Genomic DNA, 22,008 nt, shown 5'->3' with positions numbered 1-22,008 from the left:
AAATGTGTCTCACTTGTTAAAGCCGCTGCATGTACTTCTACAGAAAGACACAAAATGGAGTTGGGAAAAGGACAGGAAAAAGCGTTCATAGAGTCAAACAGCTGTTGAAATCCGCATCAGTACTTTTACATTTCGATCCGAAAAAGAAATTAATCTTAGCATGTGATGCATCTCCGTATGGAGTCGGGGCCGTGATTTCGCATAAGATGGACGACTGCAGTGACAAACCAATAGCTTATACACCTCGAACACTTACATCAGCCGAGAAGAATTATTCCGTTCTTGAGAAAGAGAGTCTGGCCATAATATTTGGTATCAAGAAATTTCATCAATATTTGTATGGACACCCCGTTACAATCATAACCGACCACAAGCCGCTCATAGGTTTATTTCGAGAAGATAAACCTATATACCGACAATGGCCGCATATCGAATTCAAAGTTGGCACTGACTTCAGCTGCATATGAGTACACGATTGTATACAAAGAAGGGAGACTGAATGGTAATGCGGATGGACTAAGTAGACTACCGCTGAAAACAAACAATGAAAAGACACCAACGCCAGGTGATACAATATTATTAATGGACCATTTAGCCACTAAGCCAGTTGATGCTAAACAGATTCAAAAGTAGACACGCAAGGACACGATACTGTCTACGGTGCTTAGATACATTTTGAATGGGTGGCCGTCAAAATGTCCCGGTGAAGACACAAGTCCGTATTATAGTCGAAAAAATGAACTGTGTAGTCAGGACGGGTGCATATTGTGGGGAGGAAGAGTAATTATACCACAACCAGGGCGTGAGGCCATGTTAAATGAATTACACCAAGGACATCCAGGGATTACTAGAATGAATAGTCTAGCAAGAAGCTATATATGGTGGCCTGGAATGGACAATGACTTGGAATTAACTGTAGTTAACTGTTACAGTTGTCAGGAAAACCGAAAATTACCAGCAGAAGCACCGTTACATCCGTGGGAATATCCGAGCCATCCGTGGTCAAGAATATATATAGACTTTGCAGGACCATTCATGAACAAATCATTTCTAGTTATGATTGATGCATATTCAAAATGGATGGACATAATCGTCATGAATTCTACAATATCCGAAGCTACGATTGCAAAACTTCAACAAACGTTTGCAACACATGAATTATGTGATCTCATCATCAGTGATAATGAAGCCGCATTTACTAGTAAGGAATTCGCCGATTATGTAACATCGATTGGATTTTAACATCGCACTTCCGCGCCCTGGTATCCAGCTAGTAATGGTTGTGCCGAACGAGCAGTTCAAAGTTTCAAAGAAGGTATGAAGAAAATTAAAGAAGGAACTGACCAGGAAAAGTTGAACCGTTTTCTGTTTAACTACCGTATAGCGCCACAAACAACGACAGGATTGACACCATCAGAAGTGCCGATGAAAAGGAAACTCAAGTCACGTCTAGATTTAGGTTTTCCGAATATAGAGAAGCCAGTTTAGGAGAAACAACAAAAACACTATCACGAACAGAAATCTGTGAACAGACAAATTAATATAGGACAGGGAGTATTTGCCCGAAATTTCGCAATTGGTTCAAAGATTAAATGGATTCCGGGAGAATTTTTAGAACAATCAGGACCACTTTCATTTCATATCAAATTGCCCGATGGACGTTTCATTCGGAGACATATTGATCACATCAGAGTACGAAATTTCGATTGCACAAATAACGAAAATGAAGAAAAATGTGAAAATGACAGTGATTTGTTTGAGCCAGAAATAACTATACCGATTAGTAGTCCTGAGACCAAACAACCAGAAATCGAGAAACCGTCAAACTTGACTGAACAAATAGAACCACGCTATCCGAAGAGAATAAGAAAAGAACCATCGCATTTAAAGGATTTTGTGTTGAATTAAATGGTTGATTTATACAGAGGCATAATAATCCTCACAACCATTTGAAGTGCCTTAAGTACTTCACAGTGCATGTGTTTACATAGCATTTAGTGTAAGAATATTTAGTGGATAAATAACAACATGACCAGTGCGAACATCTTTATTTTTTTTTCATAGTAGGACATAATAGTTTTAGGGCAGACAAACTTTAACGAATGAATCTTTGTGATCTGACATTTTTATTTGTTTTCAAACTGATATGGACTTATCAATTAGTAGCCGTGAAAAGACATTAATTTTCTGTAATTGAGTTATTTTGTTTTTTAATTTGTTTTTATCTAAGGCCGGAGAAGTGTTTTATTATCGTATCATCTGTTACATTAATTATAATTGACAGATCAGCAACTCTCCAATGTCTATAGATATAAGAAGATGTGGTATGAGTGCCAATGAGACAACTCTCCATCCAAGTCAAAATTTATAAAAGTAAACCATTATAGGTCACAGTACGGTCTTCAACACGGAGCCTTGGCTCACACCGAACAGTAAGCTATAAAGGTTTGCACGTTCTTAAATAAACATAACAAGAGTTCAATTGAAGTTCTTATACACATATTGTCATTCTGTAGTCTGACCATCAAACGATGTACTTGTTAATAAATTAGTTATAGAAAGTGGATTATATTATTATAAAGCAAATATATTACATAATGAATTTTAATCCTTATGGTAGATAGCCGATTTACACCTTTCGTTCAGAAAATTTTAGGTGTGATCTGTTAAAAGGTCTACGTAAATGGGCTATTAAAAAATTAGTCATGAATTCAAATCAAATGTGCATTATGACAGTTTGCCATGTTCCGACAAACCTTCGACTAGACTCGTCTCCCCTAGTTATCAGGATGACTTTAAGGGAATTCGAAGTTATGCTATACAAAGAATTAATTTGTTTCTAACATGGTACTAAAGTCATGTTTACAAATACAACATTATTCAGCTGTCCCAAACTAATCCGTCTGCTTTTCACGCGTCATTTGTTTCGCGAGGCGAAATTACTTAAAAAACAGTGACAATATGAACATGATTTATAAAAGAAATTAAAATTTTGGTAGTTCCTTTTGACTCCTTGTCAAGACAAAAGAACTTATCGAATATATTAATGGGTTTCCCAGATTTTCTGACTGGTTCTATTTACGCCTCTTTTTACGTATTTTCCATGTGTCTTACATTAATGCTTACCTTGAAACTTTTTACACTTTAGCACCAGACTGCAGTTACATAATTTTATAATTTTAAAAGACTATTTACCTTTCCTATTCAATATTATCACTTCCACTGGTTGACTTGGACTTCAGTCGAGCGATAAAAGGTAGATAACTTATGAATGTTTACTACCTGTGAAGATCCCGTATGTGTTTTAATTTAGCCAATGGTTGTCAAAACAGGGGGAAATCTAGTGACAAAATATTATCTCCCCTGTAAACACTGAAAACAAGATCTATTCAATGTTTGTCCCATTTTAGCAAGGATGCTATCAATTATAAATTCACGGGAAAACGTTCTGGTAAATGATAAAAATAGAAATAAGTTGAAATAAAAACAAAACTTCCATTTAATGTTATCATTTCCCTCCTTAAATAGAAAGCGATGAGTACAGCAGACTAAAGGAGCTTGGTGTAAAATTAGTTGAAAATGTTGCTATGCGAATAAATTCCTGGAGTACCAACTTCAATTATTTTTTTTAACGGCTGTATACCTCTCTTGAACATGCTAATTGTCCGTATATATATGCAGCTAGATCAGAGAAAGTCAGGGAAAAAAATTCCAAAGGAATCGATTGATATGCAGCAAAGATTGCGGTACTTTTAAAATTAAGTTACTAAGCAAATTCAAACGGACCTTATTCCGATGTTAACATTGAATGTGAATAGATCGAGAAGACCGCAAATACATGTACAAAAATCGAGACAACCTTTTCTTAAAATTGTAATAAAAATAGAAAAAAAGATGCCTTTTTTTATAAGAATATTTATCTTTAATTTTTTAACTTGCACAGACAGACCCTTTTATATTGTTATATTCATGTAAAGACAATATTTCTAATATATTGTATTTTCATGAGACAAGAGCAGACCGGTGTACTCGAAAACTTAAATGTGAAAAATAAGTATATTTTTGAAAATTGTAACATGCTAAGGACTTTGTGGAACACTCCAAAAATTGGTGACCCGAAAGATCTTTAGATTTTGTATGTACATGATTTTATTTATCAATATGCAGCAAAGATTGGCATTTTTTAGATTTCAGTTTCACAAGCTTCTAATGCAAGTATCTCGATAAATACTGAACATAAAACATCGTGTATTTGCATGTATATTTCTAATAACACAGTTTAACAAATAAATTCTTTAAAATGTACAATTGTTATTTAAAAATAACTTTTGATCAGTGTCGTCACCGGCATTGTTTTATTATTTATTTTCTCGTTTCTATCATAAGAAGAGGTAATTTTCTTTTGTTCTTTTTCACTAGATTTCCCACTGAAGAGCAGCCGATGGAGTTATTTATTCCTTTCAGATTAATATTTTATGTGATTAAGAATTGCGCAATACCATATCCGTTGTCATTGATAATTATTATCATATCAGTCTATTATGACAGTGACCACTTTTTAGGGGGGTAAGGGGGGATTGATATGTTTTCTCAAAAAAGGCATTTTTTTGTAAGCTTTCATAAAAAAACAAACATTTCTTTTTATTTGCAGACGGAGAACAGTGCTTTTGAAAATAGTTTTCAAAACGAAAATTTCATTTCATCACTTTTCTTCTTCTTTTATTTGTCATGGCGATTTCGGTTCTTGAATTTTAATATATAGTCTTCTCCTCTATCTCCGAATACTTGACATTTACCTAAGTTACTTAATGCAAACATTATCATTTAAATTTAATTCAGTGTTTCTGTAAGGTAACAATTTGTCGTTTATCATTGAAATATACACCTCTAAACGACAAGCACGTTAAAAACTTTCAAACGACTAGTTTTATTTGTTTTTGGGTCGAGTGGCTAATGTGTGATTCAGATATTGTTGTTTTTAAAATATGTTGACAAATATAAGGATTACTTGGCTAACACTGTTTAATTTCTGCAGCATGAAAGTAGCGAAGGAGGAGAAAACATCAGGTAAAATTAAATGTCAGTTACGGTTGGGTCAAAGATGTATCATGATTGCAGTTACAAAGGATAAAACCTAAAGTAGGATAGTCGTTCCTGTACGTGTAATGGAAGGCGTCAACATGATTTCAGTAATGGAGGATTAACATCAGGAAATGTTGGTAGGTATCATATGTTTTTTGAAACAATTCTCGAACGAGATTTCAACGATACTAAAACATCAGAAAAATACTTTTTTAATGCAATGTTCATGATGTTGGTCCATAAATGGTGGTTGATGTCAGCATGCATTCAGTGATCTAGTACCTAAGGAAAGATGTTGGTAAGCTTTCAGAGGGGCAGAATGAATGTTGGTCAATGACTGGTGGTTGGTTTTAGCATTAGTCCAGTGATTGAGGAGATATATAAAAAGTAAGATGAGTGTCTGTTACAAGGCAGAGTTGGCAGTTTGATAGTAGGGAAGATGAAAAACCCCCTGGTTAGGTTATTGCAGTTAATATAGCAAGAAGACATGTACATCAGTGATGCTTGATATGAATATATTAGAAATTCCGAAGTTAATACAAATTTTAAAAATCAGTATTTTAATCAAACCAAGTGGCAGTGATAACAGAAACAAAACAAATGTTACCGCGATAAATATTTGATTACTATATTGACGCTCCACCCTAATAACAATTGTCGAAAACTCCGAAAGAAGAATTTGTTATGTCTTTTTCACTACTTCCGACGAACAGCTGTTCTTATTTGTAAAATTGTAAAAATCCAATGTATCTTAAATAAACAGACATTTCTCCTTAATTACTCATGCTATATGTATATAACACAATTCAATTAACGTCCGACAGGTTCACCAAAAACCAAAAGTTCTTAAAACCGAAAACATGAATAATTTTAGATAATTATGCTCATAAAAGGGACAAAAACAGAACATCCGAAGTCGATTAATATAAATTATTTATATCTAAGGAAGTTGCTGTTTCATTCATTTATACAATCAAAATGCGACAAATGATCAGAACCAAACTAGGATATGCTCGATTATTATTTCAAAATATAATAAATAATTCTTGAAAATAGGCTTAAGTAAATTATTCTTCTACAGGAGGCACTGTATTACCTTTTTTCCTTGGCACGTTATATATCCTGGTAAACAAACAGTCTATAACTGATGTTTTGTAAACTAATATACCGTTTTACAATGTAATCAAATGTGATAAATTAAAATGCCTGGTCAATATAAAACCACAGATAGGGCCTCATATTTTTTAGCATAAAGTACAACTTTCGTAACATAGGTAGGATTTGAAAACTTAATGAAACCAATGAAAAACAGATAATTATAAATCATATTGGAGAACAAGAGCGAAGTTATCGCGGGGAAATTGTCCTATGATAAAAAGATGTTTCTCACACTTTTAAATAAAGAGAATTCTTTAAGCATGTGTCTTTGATCTGTTACTGTTTATAAATCAACCGAGAATAAAGTGTTAACCATACTATCCCGCGAAGCCAAACAGCTATAATATGTTAACTTAGTAAATTATTTTTCAATTTGCACCTTTTTTGAAATCAATTGTAATATAACTATAAGAAGATATCGTATGATTGTCAATGAAACACATTTTTACCATAAAAAAAGAATTAGGATGAAAACAGTAGAGGTTCAATGTTCCAATATTTCCCTCGCCTTTATCCCCTCAAAACCCCAAATCAGATGAGAATAAATATTATACTGATCGAAAATTCATCACAAAGATCTAAGTTACCATTAGTGGTAGGTCAATGATATATGGTATGCAGTTGTTTTAGCATTGGCACATCTCATTTCCATGACGATTATTTGGCCCTGCTCCCTCGATCATGGTCTATTGACTTTGAAACTTTTTCTTAGTTTACATGTATTAGTTTGAGATTAGGTCAGTTGATGGGGAACCACTAGTGGTAGGTCAGTGATATTTGATTAACATATATATAAGCGTTAGCACTTCTCATTTCCATAGAGATTGTTTGGCCCTGTACCTGCAGTCATAGTTCACGTTAAAGTATTGCTATTTTAATTTTAACATTTGCATTTTACTATCAAAATTACAAAAAGGCGAGACATATCTATGTGTTAACAGTTTATTATACCCATAATATCCCAGGTCCCCTGTTGCAGTTCATTCATTAAAAAAAAATTGAAAACTTGTTTTTGACATGATTCAAATGATATATTGTGTTTGTAAATTACCAGTAAAGATGTTATTTGTGCATATCCAAGCTTAGGTTGCAACAACCTCATGAAAGTTCACATTAGAGAATTTGTGACTTTCTGATGAGGCCCTTTTTGGTTGTGTGATCTTCGACATTTTACATTTTTTGTGGCTTTCCATATTTTTGATGACTACTAGTGTACCTGATGAAGGTTATTCAAGACACATGGATATCAAATCATGCATGTTTTATAACAAGGTTACAATTTGTTTAGCTTTATGTGTTATTATTTATATAACTGATAAAAGAACTTTGAAGTTTGCATAAAAATTAATTGTTGAGTATATCATTCAAATCTTTACAGGGCTGCAAGAATTGTATTTTTTTTATTTCTTTCATTACAGTTCAAAGCGGATGGTGAATTGTAGACGTGGATAGACTACCCCAAATTTCACCAGTTAGTTAAGAATTTTAATGAATCACAAACGATATTCTCTGCTGAAGATTACATGGCTAAGACTCCATCATGGGCTGTGTTTGGAACAAAGGAACAAGGCTTTGACCCTGTGGAGACTAGATTTTTCAGGAAAAAAACAGAAAGATATTGAAGGATGCTAATATTTTCATGTGTTTTTTTTAACCTGCTGTGATTTTATAATTATTTTCATGATATTGTTATGAAAGATATTAAAATATGTAGCATAAACAGTCTGGAAATATTGAATAATAATTGTAATGTTGTTTGTTAGGTCTTATTTCATTGGAGAGTGACTTGACATTCAGAATGTTTATACATGTATACACCTGTTTCATGACTTCACAAGTATGAATTCCTACATAGGTGAAACGTTCTACAAGTGTTGATGAACTTTTTTATCTGGATATGTGTATTTAATTGAAACTATAGGTAATGAAGACTAATTTAACAAAGTTAATTTATGTGTAAACTCTGTCTCTTAATCACAAACGTAAGTGCAATGGACTTTATTTTCAGTTTGTGCATGAGTCCGAAGGTCAGGTGAACACGTCCATGAACCCCTTCATAATTACCTATATTACCATAGTAAATCATATTTATCCATCGCATATACCTCGTCATTAATGTTTTATATCGAGATTACATGAAGGTTATTCATAAAATATGTGTTGCGCAAACTGACATTTTTATCTGTCTTTTCTACCAGTCTTATGGTTGGGAAATATTTTTTTTACATATAACTGTTTCTCTTTAAACATATTAAGATAAACTGAACTATTAAAAGTTCTTCTTAATGAATATAAAATAATTTGTACAGATTAAATACAAAGGCTTCCTTTCCATTTGTCCATGTATTACTTGTAAGTTTTTCATTGCATTTTTTCCAATTTTTTTAATCTTACCTGTTTTTTAAGGAAAGTTTAAGCTTTTTTTTAGCTCACCTGTCCGTCGTCCTCTGTCGTCGTCCGTTGTCGTTAACTTTTACAAAAACGTCTCTTAAACTACTGAGCCAAATTTAACCAAACTTTGCCACAATCATCATTAGGATATCTAGTCAGACGACTTTTTATAGGAGTTATTGCCCTTAATAGACGAATTTTACCATTTTTTTTTCATTTTTGTCTTGAAAATAATAATAGAGAGAAACTTTAAATGGCAAAAATAATCAACAAGACAAGATCAACATATATGACAACACAATCTTAATCGTCAGACGACTCTTTATTGGAGTTATTGCCCTTTAATGACAATTTTTATTATTTTTTGCGTTATTGGCTTATATCTCAAAAACTATAATAGATAGATGGAAACTTAAATAAGCAAAAAATGATCAGCAAAAGATCTACATATCAGTTCAATTGTTGAAATCGTCTGATGACCCCTTATTGGAGTTATTGCCCTTTAATAACGATTTTTATCCTTTTTTTGCGTTATTGCCTAATGTCTCAAAAACTATAATAGATAGATGGAAACTTAAATAAGCTAAAATGATCAGCAAGATAAGATCTACAAACAGGTTTAGTTGTTGAAATCGTCTGACGACAACTTATTGGAGTTCTTGCTCTTTAATGTAGATTTTTACCAAATTTTGGGGTTTTTGTCTTATATCTGAAAAACTATAATAGATAGATAGAAACTTAAATAAGCAAAAATGATCATCAAGACAAGATATACAAATAAATCTAACGGCCTTTATCATCAGTACACTACTTATGGGAGTAATGGCTCTTTAATTACGATTTTTACCAATTTTTAGTGTTCTGCCTCTTATGTTGAAAACTATTATAGATAAATAGCCACTTCAAAAAGCAAAAATGATGAGCAAGATTAGATCTCGAATAAGTCAAAATAGCCAAAATCATCAGTCAACTTATTGGAGTTCTTGCTCTTTCGTGATGATATTTACCAATATTTTAGGGTTTTGCATATTATCTTGAAAAAACTATAAGTGATAAATGAGATAGACACTTTAAATAGCAATAATGATCAGCAAGACACAATCTAATTAAAATCAGATTTCCACACTCGCTCATTTTTATGCTTGGTCGCTGCGTGGGCAGCGACCAAGCATAAAAAAATAAGCGAGTGCGGAGATTTAATTCTAATTAGATTGAGCAAGACAAGGTCTACAAATAAGTCGAATTTTGCCGAAATCGTATGTAGACGGCCTTTAAAGGAGTGATTGCTCTTAACTGGCAATGTTTTCAACCCGTTTTTGTGTTTTGGGCAAAAACTAAAGAAGATAGAGAGAAACTGTAAATGATCAGCAATACAAGGTCATTCGATTCTATTCCACAATGTTGGAGAGTGTCCATTGTTGAAGATGCACATAGACTTAGGTAAGCAAAACAGGTTCTTTAGAGCTTCTAGTTTTGGTGCATGACAGCTGGAAACTATATGAAAATATTTTATTTTAAAATAAGATGGGGTATAATTGCTAATGAGATAACTATTCACCACAGACCAAATGATAAGGATGTAAACAGCTAGACCATTTACCATTTCATTAAACCAAAGTATGAAATTGGCAATTCTCTTTCATTCATTTTCACATAAAAAAGTAGTTTTTGTCGAGCCTTTGACTTCTGTCGCAGAAAGCTGGACATAGGGTGGTGGTCTGACGGCGGCGTAAACAAACTTTTTAAAAGCCTAATATTTGAGAAGGTAGACGACCTGGATCCTTCATACTTTGTATATAGATGCCTTATGTTATGAAGTTTCCGTCTGTCATTTGTCCATTGTCCTTGACCTCATTTTCATGGTTCTGTGACTACTTATAAAAAAAAGATTTTTAGTATTCTTAATTTCTCTCTTATTATTAGTAATATGATAACTATATTTGGTATGTGCGTACCTTGCGAGATCCTCATGCCTGTCAGACAGTTTTCACTTGACCTCGACCTCATTTCATGGTTCAGTGAACAAGGTTAAGTTTTAGTGGTCAAGTCCATATCTCAGATACTATAAGCAATAGGTCTACTAAATTTGGTGTATGGAATGATTCAAAGATGTACATGTCCAACTGGCAGGTGTCATTTGACCTTGATCTCATTTTCATGGTTCAGTGGTTAAAGTTAAGTTTTTGTGTTTTGGTCTGTTTTTCTAATACTGTATCCAAAAAGTCAACTATATATTTGGTGTATGAAAATATTTTACGATGTACATGTCAGTTTGGTATGTTTTATTTGACCTTGACCTCATTTTTACGGTTCATTGCTCAATGTTAAGTTTTTTGTTTTTTGGTCTGTTTTTCCAATATTATATGCAATAGGTCAACTATATTTGGTGTATGTAATGATTGTAAGGTGTATATATCTGTTTGGCAATTATCATCTGACCTTGACCTCATTTTCATGGTTCATATGTCAATTTTAAGTTTTCTGGTTAAGTTTGTTTCTTAGATACTTTATGCAATAGTTCAACTATATTTAAAGCATGTAAGGATTGTAAGGTGTACTCTGTCTGGCAGGGTTCATGCAACCCTGACCACATTTTCATGGCTCATTGATCAATGTTAAGTTTTCGTGGTTAAGTTTGTTTCTTAGATACCATGTACAACAGGTCAACTATATTTAAAGCACATTTGGTGTATGGAATGATTGTAAGGTGTACATGTATTTCCAGTTTGGTTTATCTGACCTTGCCCTCATTTTCTTGGATCATGTTAAGTTTATGTGATAGTTGTAGTAAAGCTTTATATTTAGGACTATCAACATAAAATCAATGGTCAGTAAAGAAGGCGAGACATTTCAGCGTGTGCACTCTTGTTACTATTTAAGGCATGTAGTTGATGACCAATAAGTAAGAAATTTTCAAGATGAAAAACAGCAACAGACTTTGTGGCACAATTTTCTCATCTGCAAATTGTAGCCGTAGTAAAGACTGAGAATCCTAAACAGCATCAAATTTGAGGATAGGTCAAGAATATCTGACTTTTAACTCTTCTGATTATATCTTTGCCATTTTTGTTTCCCTTTGTAAGAAAGTGTTGACTTAGGGCTGCTCCATTATTGAATGCATGGTGGACATTGAAGGCTCTTTTTTAGACGTCAACCACCCATTATAAAATTGTCATCTACTTATAAATCTTACAAAATTCTAAGGAAAATGCAATCAACCATAATTGATTAATTTTAATACCTCCCAACCCCCCACCATAATCAATTTAGGAACAACCCTTATGTTATTTTAATGAAACTTTACTTTCATCATTTGCAATATAGTTCAAAATTATAACAAGCCAATAAATGAATCAGTGATTTTTTTTTTATCTTATTTTGACAAAATTGAACCAAAATGACTGCTAATAGGGAAATACTATTTCCATATATTTTGCCAGTTTACGTCTTTTTTAAAGTTTTTACCGATGGTAAGTACTGTATGTTTTATTTGACTTGTGATTTTAGACTACCACCAGGGTATCTTCTCTCTCCATTTTTTATTCAGGATATGGAACTCTACAACTAATGAGACCAATTAACATATCCAATTCAACAATACCATTTGGACAATATGTCCCGCCACTCCTGTTCTGAAAAAAAACAGATGTGAATATGGATCCTCTTTTCAGTTTATTTTTGCAATGAGTTCCAAAACCATTCTACTTCAATAAGTTTTTCAACAGTTGTCTTGTATAAATATATGTACAGATGAACCGCATTTGTATTCCTTAAAAATCATTTTCTGTATTAGTGAGTTTCTTTTAGCTGTACCTTGCTTTTGTTGATTCTAATCGCATCGGTTAATAGAATGCAAAAGAAGTTCTCAGTTCAGCAATATTTGGTGTATACAGTGAACATGAAATAAAATTGAGAATGGAAATGGGGAATGTGTCAAAGAGACAACAATCCGACCAAAGATCAGAAAACAGCCGAAGGCCACCAATGGATCTTAAATACAGCAAGAAAATCTGGCCCCTAAACATAAATTTTAAACTAATTTAATAGTTCAGTGACAATGGACGTCACATTAAACTGTCAACCATATAAATGAACTAGAATTAAAAAAAACATACAAGACTAACAAAGGCCAGAGGCTCCTGACTTGGGACAGGCGCAAAAATGCGGCGGGGTTAAACATGTTTTGTGAGATCTCAACCCTTCCCTTATACATCTAGCCAATGTAGAATAAACAAACACATAGCAATACGAACAGTAATACTCAGTTTAAAAGAAGTATGAGTGCGATGTCAGAATCGGTAACAGAAGAAACTAAGCAAAATGACGATGATACATAAATTAACGAAAGACTTTTGCAGTTGTGCTTTTATTAAGGCAGCATCAAAACATATATTAAAACGACAGTATGAACCTGTATGCTAACCTCATTTATGTGTGTTTTATATCCATTTTGTCACATGCTGAAAACGAGAATCTTCTTAATTGTTTGTTAAATTTCATGTTATCAAAATGAATCAGTATTTACAATTTTTAGAAAGAAAAGGTTCAGTACATGTTTTTGCTCTTGTTCATTGTTAGTATCGGAAATATTACGGAATTTTTTTTAAGGGATATTTGGATACGAAGTAGAAGCAAAGTTTCACTGTGTAGATATAATAAAAGGAAGAATCACTTTTATATAAAAAATTAAACAAGAAATTGCTGCACAAAAATTAATTTAATAGGACTTTATCATGCCGAACATATCACCATTTTACTGTCCTCATCTGTATTGCCCTTAAGAAAGTTAGTAATGCCTTACGAGCTAAATATTAAAAAAATAACTCGTTTATCGTATTGGTTTTGGCAAATATCCAGACAAAGACTATAATTATATGTACCGGTTATCAATAAATCTCAAGGAACCCAATGTAACAACATTAGTGTTGACGAACAGTAATACAGAAAGCATAGTTTCTTTTAATTGTTAGATATTCCCTAGCATTTCATTTCACATTACCTTAACGACCAGCTTATTAGTCTGCTTTGATAAAAAATGTCTATATAATAATTGAGATATCCTCAATAACTTCTTTAATCAAGCATGTCAAACAGATGCAATGGTATATAATGTTCAATTACTTTTCAACAAACAATTCTTTGGTTTTCATTTGCACAAAAATACCAAAATTTTACTTGAAGAGTAATTTGAAATAAAAAGTTTAGAAAAATCTTTACTGAAAGCAAAGCCATATGGATTATTCAGTCCATCCTTTTTTGTCAAAATAGTTTTTATAGATTTATTTTCAAATGAAAACAGTTTAAAATTTGCTGCTTGGTATTCTAGTAAATATGCATTTCCTATTCTGTCTTGTTTAACATCAATCACTTGGTAAGAATCTTCAGTAGAGATAGACGTAACTGTTCCATCTAATCCTACGCATTTCAATTTTGATAATTGAGCATAGTAAAGTTGCTGTTTGTCCCAAACTGATATTGAGTAAATATAATTTATTTCCCCAACATCAAGTGTCTTCTTTAAGTTACCGATTCTGCCTATAATGTGTATTTTCCCAATACCACCAACAGCAATTTGGTCGTCAATAAGAGCAATACCGTAACATCTTTCCAGTAATTTAATCGGTTGCCCCTTCGTCATTGTAACTATATTCACTGTTTGAATAGAGTTTATTCCTGGTAGTGTGATCCATGCTAAATTCTTTTCTTCTTCGATAGCTATCCCCCACTGAGTTCCGTTCATTTGAATTGTTGCAAACTGTTGACCTGTGTCTGACATAACATACAAATTTCTACTGGTTTGATTACACAGAAACAATCTATTGTCTTTTGTCACACCTATGGCGGCAATACTTGCACCAGCTACTTTGAATTTAGCATCAAGCTTGAATTGTGTTGGAATCTTTCTCTGCTGCTGCAATTTTTGAGCTTGCTGGCCCTTCAACGGTTTGCATTTGATATTAAGGGAAGCCTCTTTCATTTCCACTGAACCAAATGATTTCATAACGATCAATAAATCGGATTCTTTAAACGAAAGAGATACATCTTTTTGGGACGATAGCAGTTCTTGAAAATCATTTACCTGACAGTTCAATTCTTTTTTTATATTATTAATGAACATAAATATTTGACATTCTGATCCATGTTTTGTGACAGATAAAAATTGTTCAGAAATATTTTGTATCTTTTTTCGTTGATCGCATATTTTGTCAAGGTCGTCACTTGATTCTTTTGACAGGTTTGTATGTATTTTGTCAATTTCAGACATAAGAGCTGCTTCAGTTTCTTGAATCCGCTTCTGCAATTGCCCTTTCAAGTTTTTAACGTCTTGCTGAACAATCTCCGTACTATCATTAAGACTTAGCATGCCTTTTCTCTTTTTATCTTCCAGCTCGTTAACAGCGGTATTAAGAATATGGACATCCGTGTTAATTTCCTCATACATGGTTGAAGTTTTGACTCCTTTCGCAGCTACTTCAATTGGCAATAACTTGTCACAAGAGCGATGATGACTAGCCATACATGACCGACAGCACAATGTATCATGGTCAGAGCAAAACAGTTCTAAAACCATAACCGGATGGACTGCGCAAAATTTATTTACAATAAATGGACTTCCGTCAATCACATTGACATCTATAACATGATGAGACGCACAAGCTTTAATTGTTCCGTGAACATCTAAACATTCTGAACACAGTGCATCCTCGCAGTCTGTACAGTACTTTACAGCTTTGGTGGATTTACTTCTTCTTGAACAGGTTCCACAAAACATGTTAGGGGATTTTGACGCCATTTCCTGGAAAATACAATAGCAAACGTTAGTTTATTGTTTGATTATAGCCACCAATGATACACCTGTACAAAAACAATAGGAGTGGATACTTTTTGTAGTATAATAACATGTAATCGAGTTATCACGTTTGAAATATTTCCCTCAACTGTGGAACAATTACCCCGAAAACCATCAAATTTAAACAGTATCTGGGTTAAACGTTGTTTTTTTTCGAGTATGGACAATGTCTGTAGTTTAAGCACATAGTATTGAACGATCAAAACAATCCGACCAAAAATAGCTAAACTTTGACGATAGACTTTACACTTCAAATGCAACTTAAAAGTATGTTCCGATTTTAACGAAAAAAATTTTCATATATAATGCAAATTATTTTACGATAGTCAGGTAACAGGAACATATGTTCCAATTTTGTCTCGCCTTGACAGAGTCAAAAATCAAGAAATAGGTATGCTGTTTACGGCGACGGCGGAGGTGGCGGCGTCAATAATGTATTTGTTTTGATTAGGTCTAGTTTATAGTGAACCACCAGTGGTATGTCTATGATATTGATGGTATGTAGTTGTATAAACGTTTGCATATTTTATTTCCATGGAGATTATTTAGCTAGTCATGGTTTATTGACTTTTAAACTTTTGCTTTGTTTACATGTATTAGTCTTTGATTAGGTCAGTTCAAGGGGAACTGTTAGTGGTATGCAGTTGTATAAGCATTAGCACATCTTATTTCCATGGAGAATATTTGGCCCGCCCCCTCAGTTATTACCTACTGACTTTGACACTTTTGCTTAGTTTACATGAATTAGTTTGTAATTAGATCAGTTTAAGATGAACCGCTAATGTTTAGTTATTTATATTTAGGATGCAAATGTATTGGCATGTGCAAGTCTCGTTTCCATGGAAATTATAAATCCCCACCCCATCATCTTGGTTCATTGACTTTGAAACTTTTACACAGTTTACAAGTTTATGTTTCTGATTAGGTTTGTTTGAAGGGAATAACTTATTATAAGTAAATGGTATTGGTATTCAGTTGTATTAGCATTTGCACATCTCATTTCCATGACATTGTTTAGCCATGTACCTTCAGTCAAGGTTCATTGACTTTGAATATTTGCATAACATACATGTTAAAGAATCGCTATTTTAATTTGAACATTTGAATTATCAAAAGTACAAACAGACAAGACATATCGCTGTGTAAACAGTTTATTATTTGAATAAACTTATGGAACATCGGTTGTAATTTTAAACATTGAAACGGTATATAAGTTGATGGCCAAACTTGATTTCGTATAGAACAGTGATTAAAAAGAATTAAGGAAAAAGTTAATAGACAGGTGTTTGACATAGGTGCTTAAGATGGAAATATCCATATTATCTATGTACAAAATGCAAGCTCACAATGCACTCACCTTTTGATTTTTTTTTTGCTTTAAATTCATAGATTAGTCTGCGTTCAGACCTATATTTGAAATTGAATATATTAAAAAGTAATAAATCAAAATACAAGCTGTAATTAAAGCCGATGTATATAAATCATTAATGAACTACTGTGGATTCACTTATTTTCGTGGGTATCAATTTTCGTGGATTAAGGAAAATTACATTTTCATGGATATTTGATTTTGTGGTTTAGACAATCTGTATACTAAGCCTATAGAAAATGTGTAATTCGTTGAACATTTGGATTCGTGGTTCACCTGTAGCCCCGAAATCCACGAAAATTGGTATCCCACGAATTATAATGAATCCCCAGTAATTGTATTTCAGTTTTTAATCTGTCTACAATAGTGGCTGCTATAGACTGCTGATGTGTCATCACACCTAAATAAATAGTATGATTTTGAATCATTTTTACTGCATGTTTTTCCATGCCATTTTTATTAATTGCATGTGTATTTTTTGTTTTATTGATATGCCACTTACCCCTGGGTAATAGATTCATAATTATCAATAAATGAATAATTTCACATTTGTCTTTGCTAGTGTTATGACAATGTTCTTGGATGATCACTGAACACACTCCGAATTGAGTGATCTATAATTGGAAATTTCTAAAAATTGATGTTTTTATTCGGTGAACATTCATTTGGAATTTCATCGTTTATAATCGTTCCTATATATGATTGGTTTTATCACCTTTAAGTCAGTTAAATAAAGTTGGAACATTTAACAAATATAATTTCAAGGTGATATTTTAGGGCAACAATTTCTTTAAGGGGTCAATAGATGCATGGTGTCGATAATATGACGTTCTTGTTGACGGTGTGATCATTTTAGCTATTCATGGGTGTTATATAAAATTTGTGGTATTCAAGGTAAAAGGCTACGGAAGCAAATTAGGGCCATCCTTTTTTAACTTTTTTTCTTCAAATTGTCGACTTTCATCTTGGAATTATCAACTTTAATCTTCGAATTTCCAGCTTTAATCTTGGAAATATCAACTTTAATCTTATTGATAATTCCATGATTAAAGTCTATAATTCCAAAATTAATTTTGATAATTACAAGATTACAGTTGATAATTTCAAGATATAAAGTTGAAAATTCCAAGTTTGAAGTTGATAATTCCTAGGTTAGAGTCGACAATTAACAAAAAAGGATGGCCCTAATACCCTTCCGTAAAAGGCAACATTGCTACATTTAACAAAACATCATCATAATGAGGATTAGCTCATGTATATGCAAAGATGGCCCGTGTAAAATTTATGATTCAAAATTTTTAAAAGTTTTCAAATTTAGTTTTTTGAAATTTTGATCTAAGTTTAAAAATATCAACATTCCAAATTTAGGAAAATTTTTGAAATTTTGAAATTTTCACCAAATAATTAAAATCTTAAAATTCTGAACATCATTTTAAAGTGTGATTGTTTAGATATTTGATCAAACTTTAAAAGTACTAAACTTAACGTGCAGTTTTGATTACATGTATTTCGCTTTTTGAAAGTTTGATTTTTAAAATTTTTGATTAAGATATAAAAAATAGAAAACAGACGAAAAGAGAACATACATATACGATTCATTATCGCGTTTGGTGTACCTGTAAAGTGCGAAACGGCACAAAAGCAGAACGAAACGAACACAAGCGGAACGAAACGAACAAAAGCGGAACGAAACAAACAACGCAAAAAGAAATGAAACAAAATTAAATGAAAAGTTACTGTAACTTAAATTTCATGTAACAAATAAAACCAGAGGCATACAGTTGTAAGCGGTGAAAAATTGAATAACAAAATAAATATTTTTCGAATGCAGAAACTTTAATTTTAAAACAAGAAACACGGTGCTGATTATGATCATTCTTAGTAAGGAATAAAAAGCAATAAATAAATCAAATCATTTTTGTTTGCAAAAAAAATCTTTTAAAGAAAAAGTTGTTTTTCTTTAAACAAATTGGACATCACATGAGATAACAGTATCCTGTAATTTTTAAGGCTTTGCATCTATTAATTTTTTTAACCTATTTAAACCTGCATCAAACAGATTAATTTACTAACATAAGCTTAGCGTTTCGGATAATTAATTAAGAACTATTTAATTTTCGAAGCACCCATCATTTAGGAGTAACAATGAAAACTGACAACTCGAAGTAATCAAAATAATATGGTAGGGTTGAGTATGTACATATTTTCTACACTGAACGTTAAGCAATAAAATGGTTCAATACACGTGTTTTCCCTCAAATTTGATTTCAGATTTTGTTGTTTTGTTTTACGACTTCTTACAATCGGCAATCACGTTGGGAGATGAAATCATTGAACGTACATTTTGAACGATCATCTTTAACCTTTAATCAACCTTTTTGGCTCTTATAAATCCTTGACCTTTAAATATTTGGCTTTTGAGCGTTCCTAATGAAGGTAAATCCAAACAAGAGGCTCTCAAGAGCCTGTGTCGCTCACCTGATTCTACTTTGGTTTTGGAAATCATGTAAAAATAGATTGAAATCACAACAGATACCCTAATAATGATTGAGGCCTAATTTGGTTTAATTATGCCCCGTAATTTAATAAATATCCTGGTGGCCATCTTGAGCAGTAAATCGGTAACAAAGTAGCAACATTACATCAGCATCTCATAAGGAACATTTATGCCATGTTTGGTTTCATTCCATTTAGCGGTTATCCAGAAGAAAACCTTTGTATGATTTCCCATTGGGTCCAATGTTCAACTAAGCCCCCCGATGGAAGCCATCTTTATTGATGAATCAGCTTTAAAGTAACAACACTTGGTCAGCACATCATAAGTAACATTCATGCCATATTTGGTTTCATTGCATTCAGTGGTTCTCTAATAGAAGACATTTGTTTGTATTGTCATTAGGGTCCTATGTTAAAAAAAGATCCCCGCTGGCGGCCATCTTGGATGATGGATTGGCTTTAATGTAACAATAATTGGTCAGCACCTCATAGGGAACATTCATGGCATGTTTTGTTTCATTGCCTTCAGTGGTTCTCTAAAAGAAGACATTTGTATGTATTGCCCATAGGGTCCTATGTAAATCTAAGTCCCCCGCTGGCGGCCATCTTGGATGATTGATTGGCTTCAATGTAACAACAATTGGTCAGCATCTCATAGGGAATATTCATGTCATGTTTGGTTTCATTGCATTCAGTGGTTCTGTAAAGAAGACATTTGTATGTACTTCCCATAGGGTCCTACGTAAAACTAAGTCCCCCGCTGGCGGCCATCTTGGATGATGGATCGGTTTCAAAGTAACAACATTTGCTCATCACCTCATAAGAAACATTCATGCCATGTTTGGTTTTATTGCATTCAGTTGTTCTCTAATAGAAGACATTTGTATGTATTGTCAAAAGGGTCCTATGTTAAACAAAGTCCCCCGCTGGCGGCCATCTTGGATAATGAATTGGCTTCAATGTAACAACACTTGGCCAGCACCTCATAAGAACATGCATGTCATGTTTGGTTTCATTCCATACAGTGGTTCTCTAAAAGAAGACATTTGTATGTGTTTCTCAAATGATCCTACACAAATGTAAGTCCCCCGCTGGCGGCAATCTTGGATGATGGATCGGCTTCAAAGTAACAACACTTGGTCAACACCTAATAAGGAACATTCATGTCATGTTTGGTTTCTTTCCATACAGTGGTTCTCTAAAAGACGACATTTGTATGTATTGTCATTAGGGTCCTATGTTAAAAAATGTCCCCCGCTGGCGGCCATCTTGGATGAGGGATCGGCTTCAAAGTAACATCATTTGGTCAGCACCTAATAAGGAACATTCATGTCATGTTTGGTTTCATTCCATACAGTGGTTCTCTAAAAGAAGACATTTGTATGTATTTCCCAAGGGTCCTATGTTAAATTTAGTCCCCCGCTGGCGGCCATCTTGGATGATGGATTGGCTTCAATATTACAACACTTGGTCAGCACCTCATAGGGAACATGAATGCCATTTTTGGTTTCATTGGATTCAGTGGTTCTCTAAAAGAAGACATTTGTATGTATTTCCATAGGGTCCTACGTAAATCTAAGTCCCTCGCTAGTGGCCATCTTGGATGATGAATCGGCTTCAAAGTAACAACACTTGGTCAGCACCTCATAGGGAACATTCATGTCATGTTTGGTGTTATTCCATACAGTGGTTCTCTAATAGAAGACATTTGTATTTATTTCCCGTAGGGTCCTATGTTAAACTAAGTCCCCCGCTGGCGGCCATCTTGGATAATGGATTGGCTTCAATGTAACAACACTTGGTCAGACTTCTTAGGGAACATTCATGCCATGTTTGGTTTCATTGCGTTCAGTGGTTCTCTAAAAGAAGACTTTGTAGGTATTGTATATAGGGTCCTATGTTAAACTAAGTCCCCCGCTGGCAGCCATCTTGGATGATTGATCGGCCTCAAGGTAACAACACATGGTCAACACCTTATAAGGAGCATTCATGCCATGTTTAGTTTCATTCCATTCAGTGGTTCTTTAGAAGTATGTAGAAAATTAACGACGACGACGGACGACGAAGACGACGACGAAGACGACGACGAAGACGACGACAACGACGACGACGACGACAACGGACGCCAAGTGATGAGAAAAGCTCACTTGGTATTTCGGGCCAGGTGAGTTAAAAAGCGCTTCGGACGGATGCAATTTTTAACGTGTTATTTTCATTTTTATCCATTGCAGGACGATCATATATTGCCCTTTATCATTAATTTCAATTTTAAGTATTGGTACGGAAGGAATATTGAATCCATGGTGTCGCAATGAACGTTGTACTAGCTTCGAAATTGGGAGAAAATCTCTATCAGTAATTCGTTAACCATCAGATATTTGGATCATCGGAGTAAACCGTACTACAGTACTTTGATTTATCGTACTGTACAAGGAAGTATTATAATAATGAAATTACCCGACTCTTTGTCTCGTTCAATATACGCCTCATTTTAATTATATTTCAATGATTCTGACATTAATGGTTACCTAGACCAATTTTAACAGTTCAGCACCAGACTGTAATTACATACTTATATAATTTTAAAGGAATATTTACCTTTCCGATTCAATAATAAAAATTCCACTGGTTGACTTGCACTTTAGTCTACGATAAAAGGTAG

At 33.4% G+C, this 22,008-nt stretch overlaps 1 protein-coding gene across 1 annotated transcript; it reads right to left on the bottom strand.

The window, feature by feature from the left end:
• Positions 1–13,675: 13,675 nt before the first annotated feature.
• Positions 13,676–22,008, bottom strand: LOC127711986 (E3 ubiquitin-protein ligase TRIM71-like). The gene is made up of 2 exons (XM_052218142.1): positions 21,945–22,008; positions 13,676–15,427 (listed from the first exon to the last, which is right to left on the bottom strand). The coding sequence occupies exon 2, from the start codon at positions 15,422–15,424 to the stop codon at positions 13,778–13,780; it is 1,647 nt and encodes a 548-aa protein (XP_052074102.1). The 5' UTR covers positions 15,425–15,427; positions 21,945–22,008; the 3' UTR covers positions 13,676–13,777.

The sequence above is a fragment of the Mytilus californianus genome, unplaced genomic scaffold, assembly GCF_021869535.1.
Source record: "Mytilus californianus isolate M0D057914Y unplaced genomic scaffold, xbMytCali1.0.p SCAF_8, whole genome shotgun sequence".
In the NCBI taxonomy this organism is placed as follows: Eukaryota; Metazoa; Mollusca; class Bivalvia; order Mytilida; family Mytilidae; genus Mytilus; species Mytilus californianus.
Note: the sequence above shows the minus strand (reverse complement) of the source record. Positions and strands in the feature narration are given on the sequence as shown.

Excerpts from the sequence above, each read along its gene's own strand:
- LOC127711986 (XM_052218142.1), bottom strand. The coding sequence starts at position 15,424 with ATGGCGTCAAAATCCCCTAACATGTTTTGTGGAACCTGTTCAAGAAGA.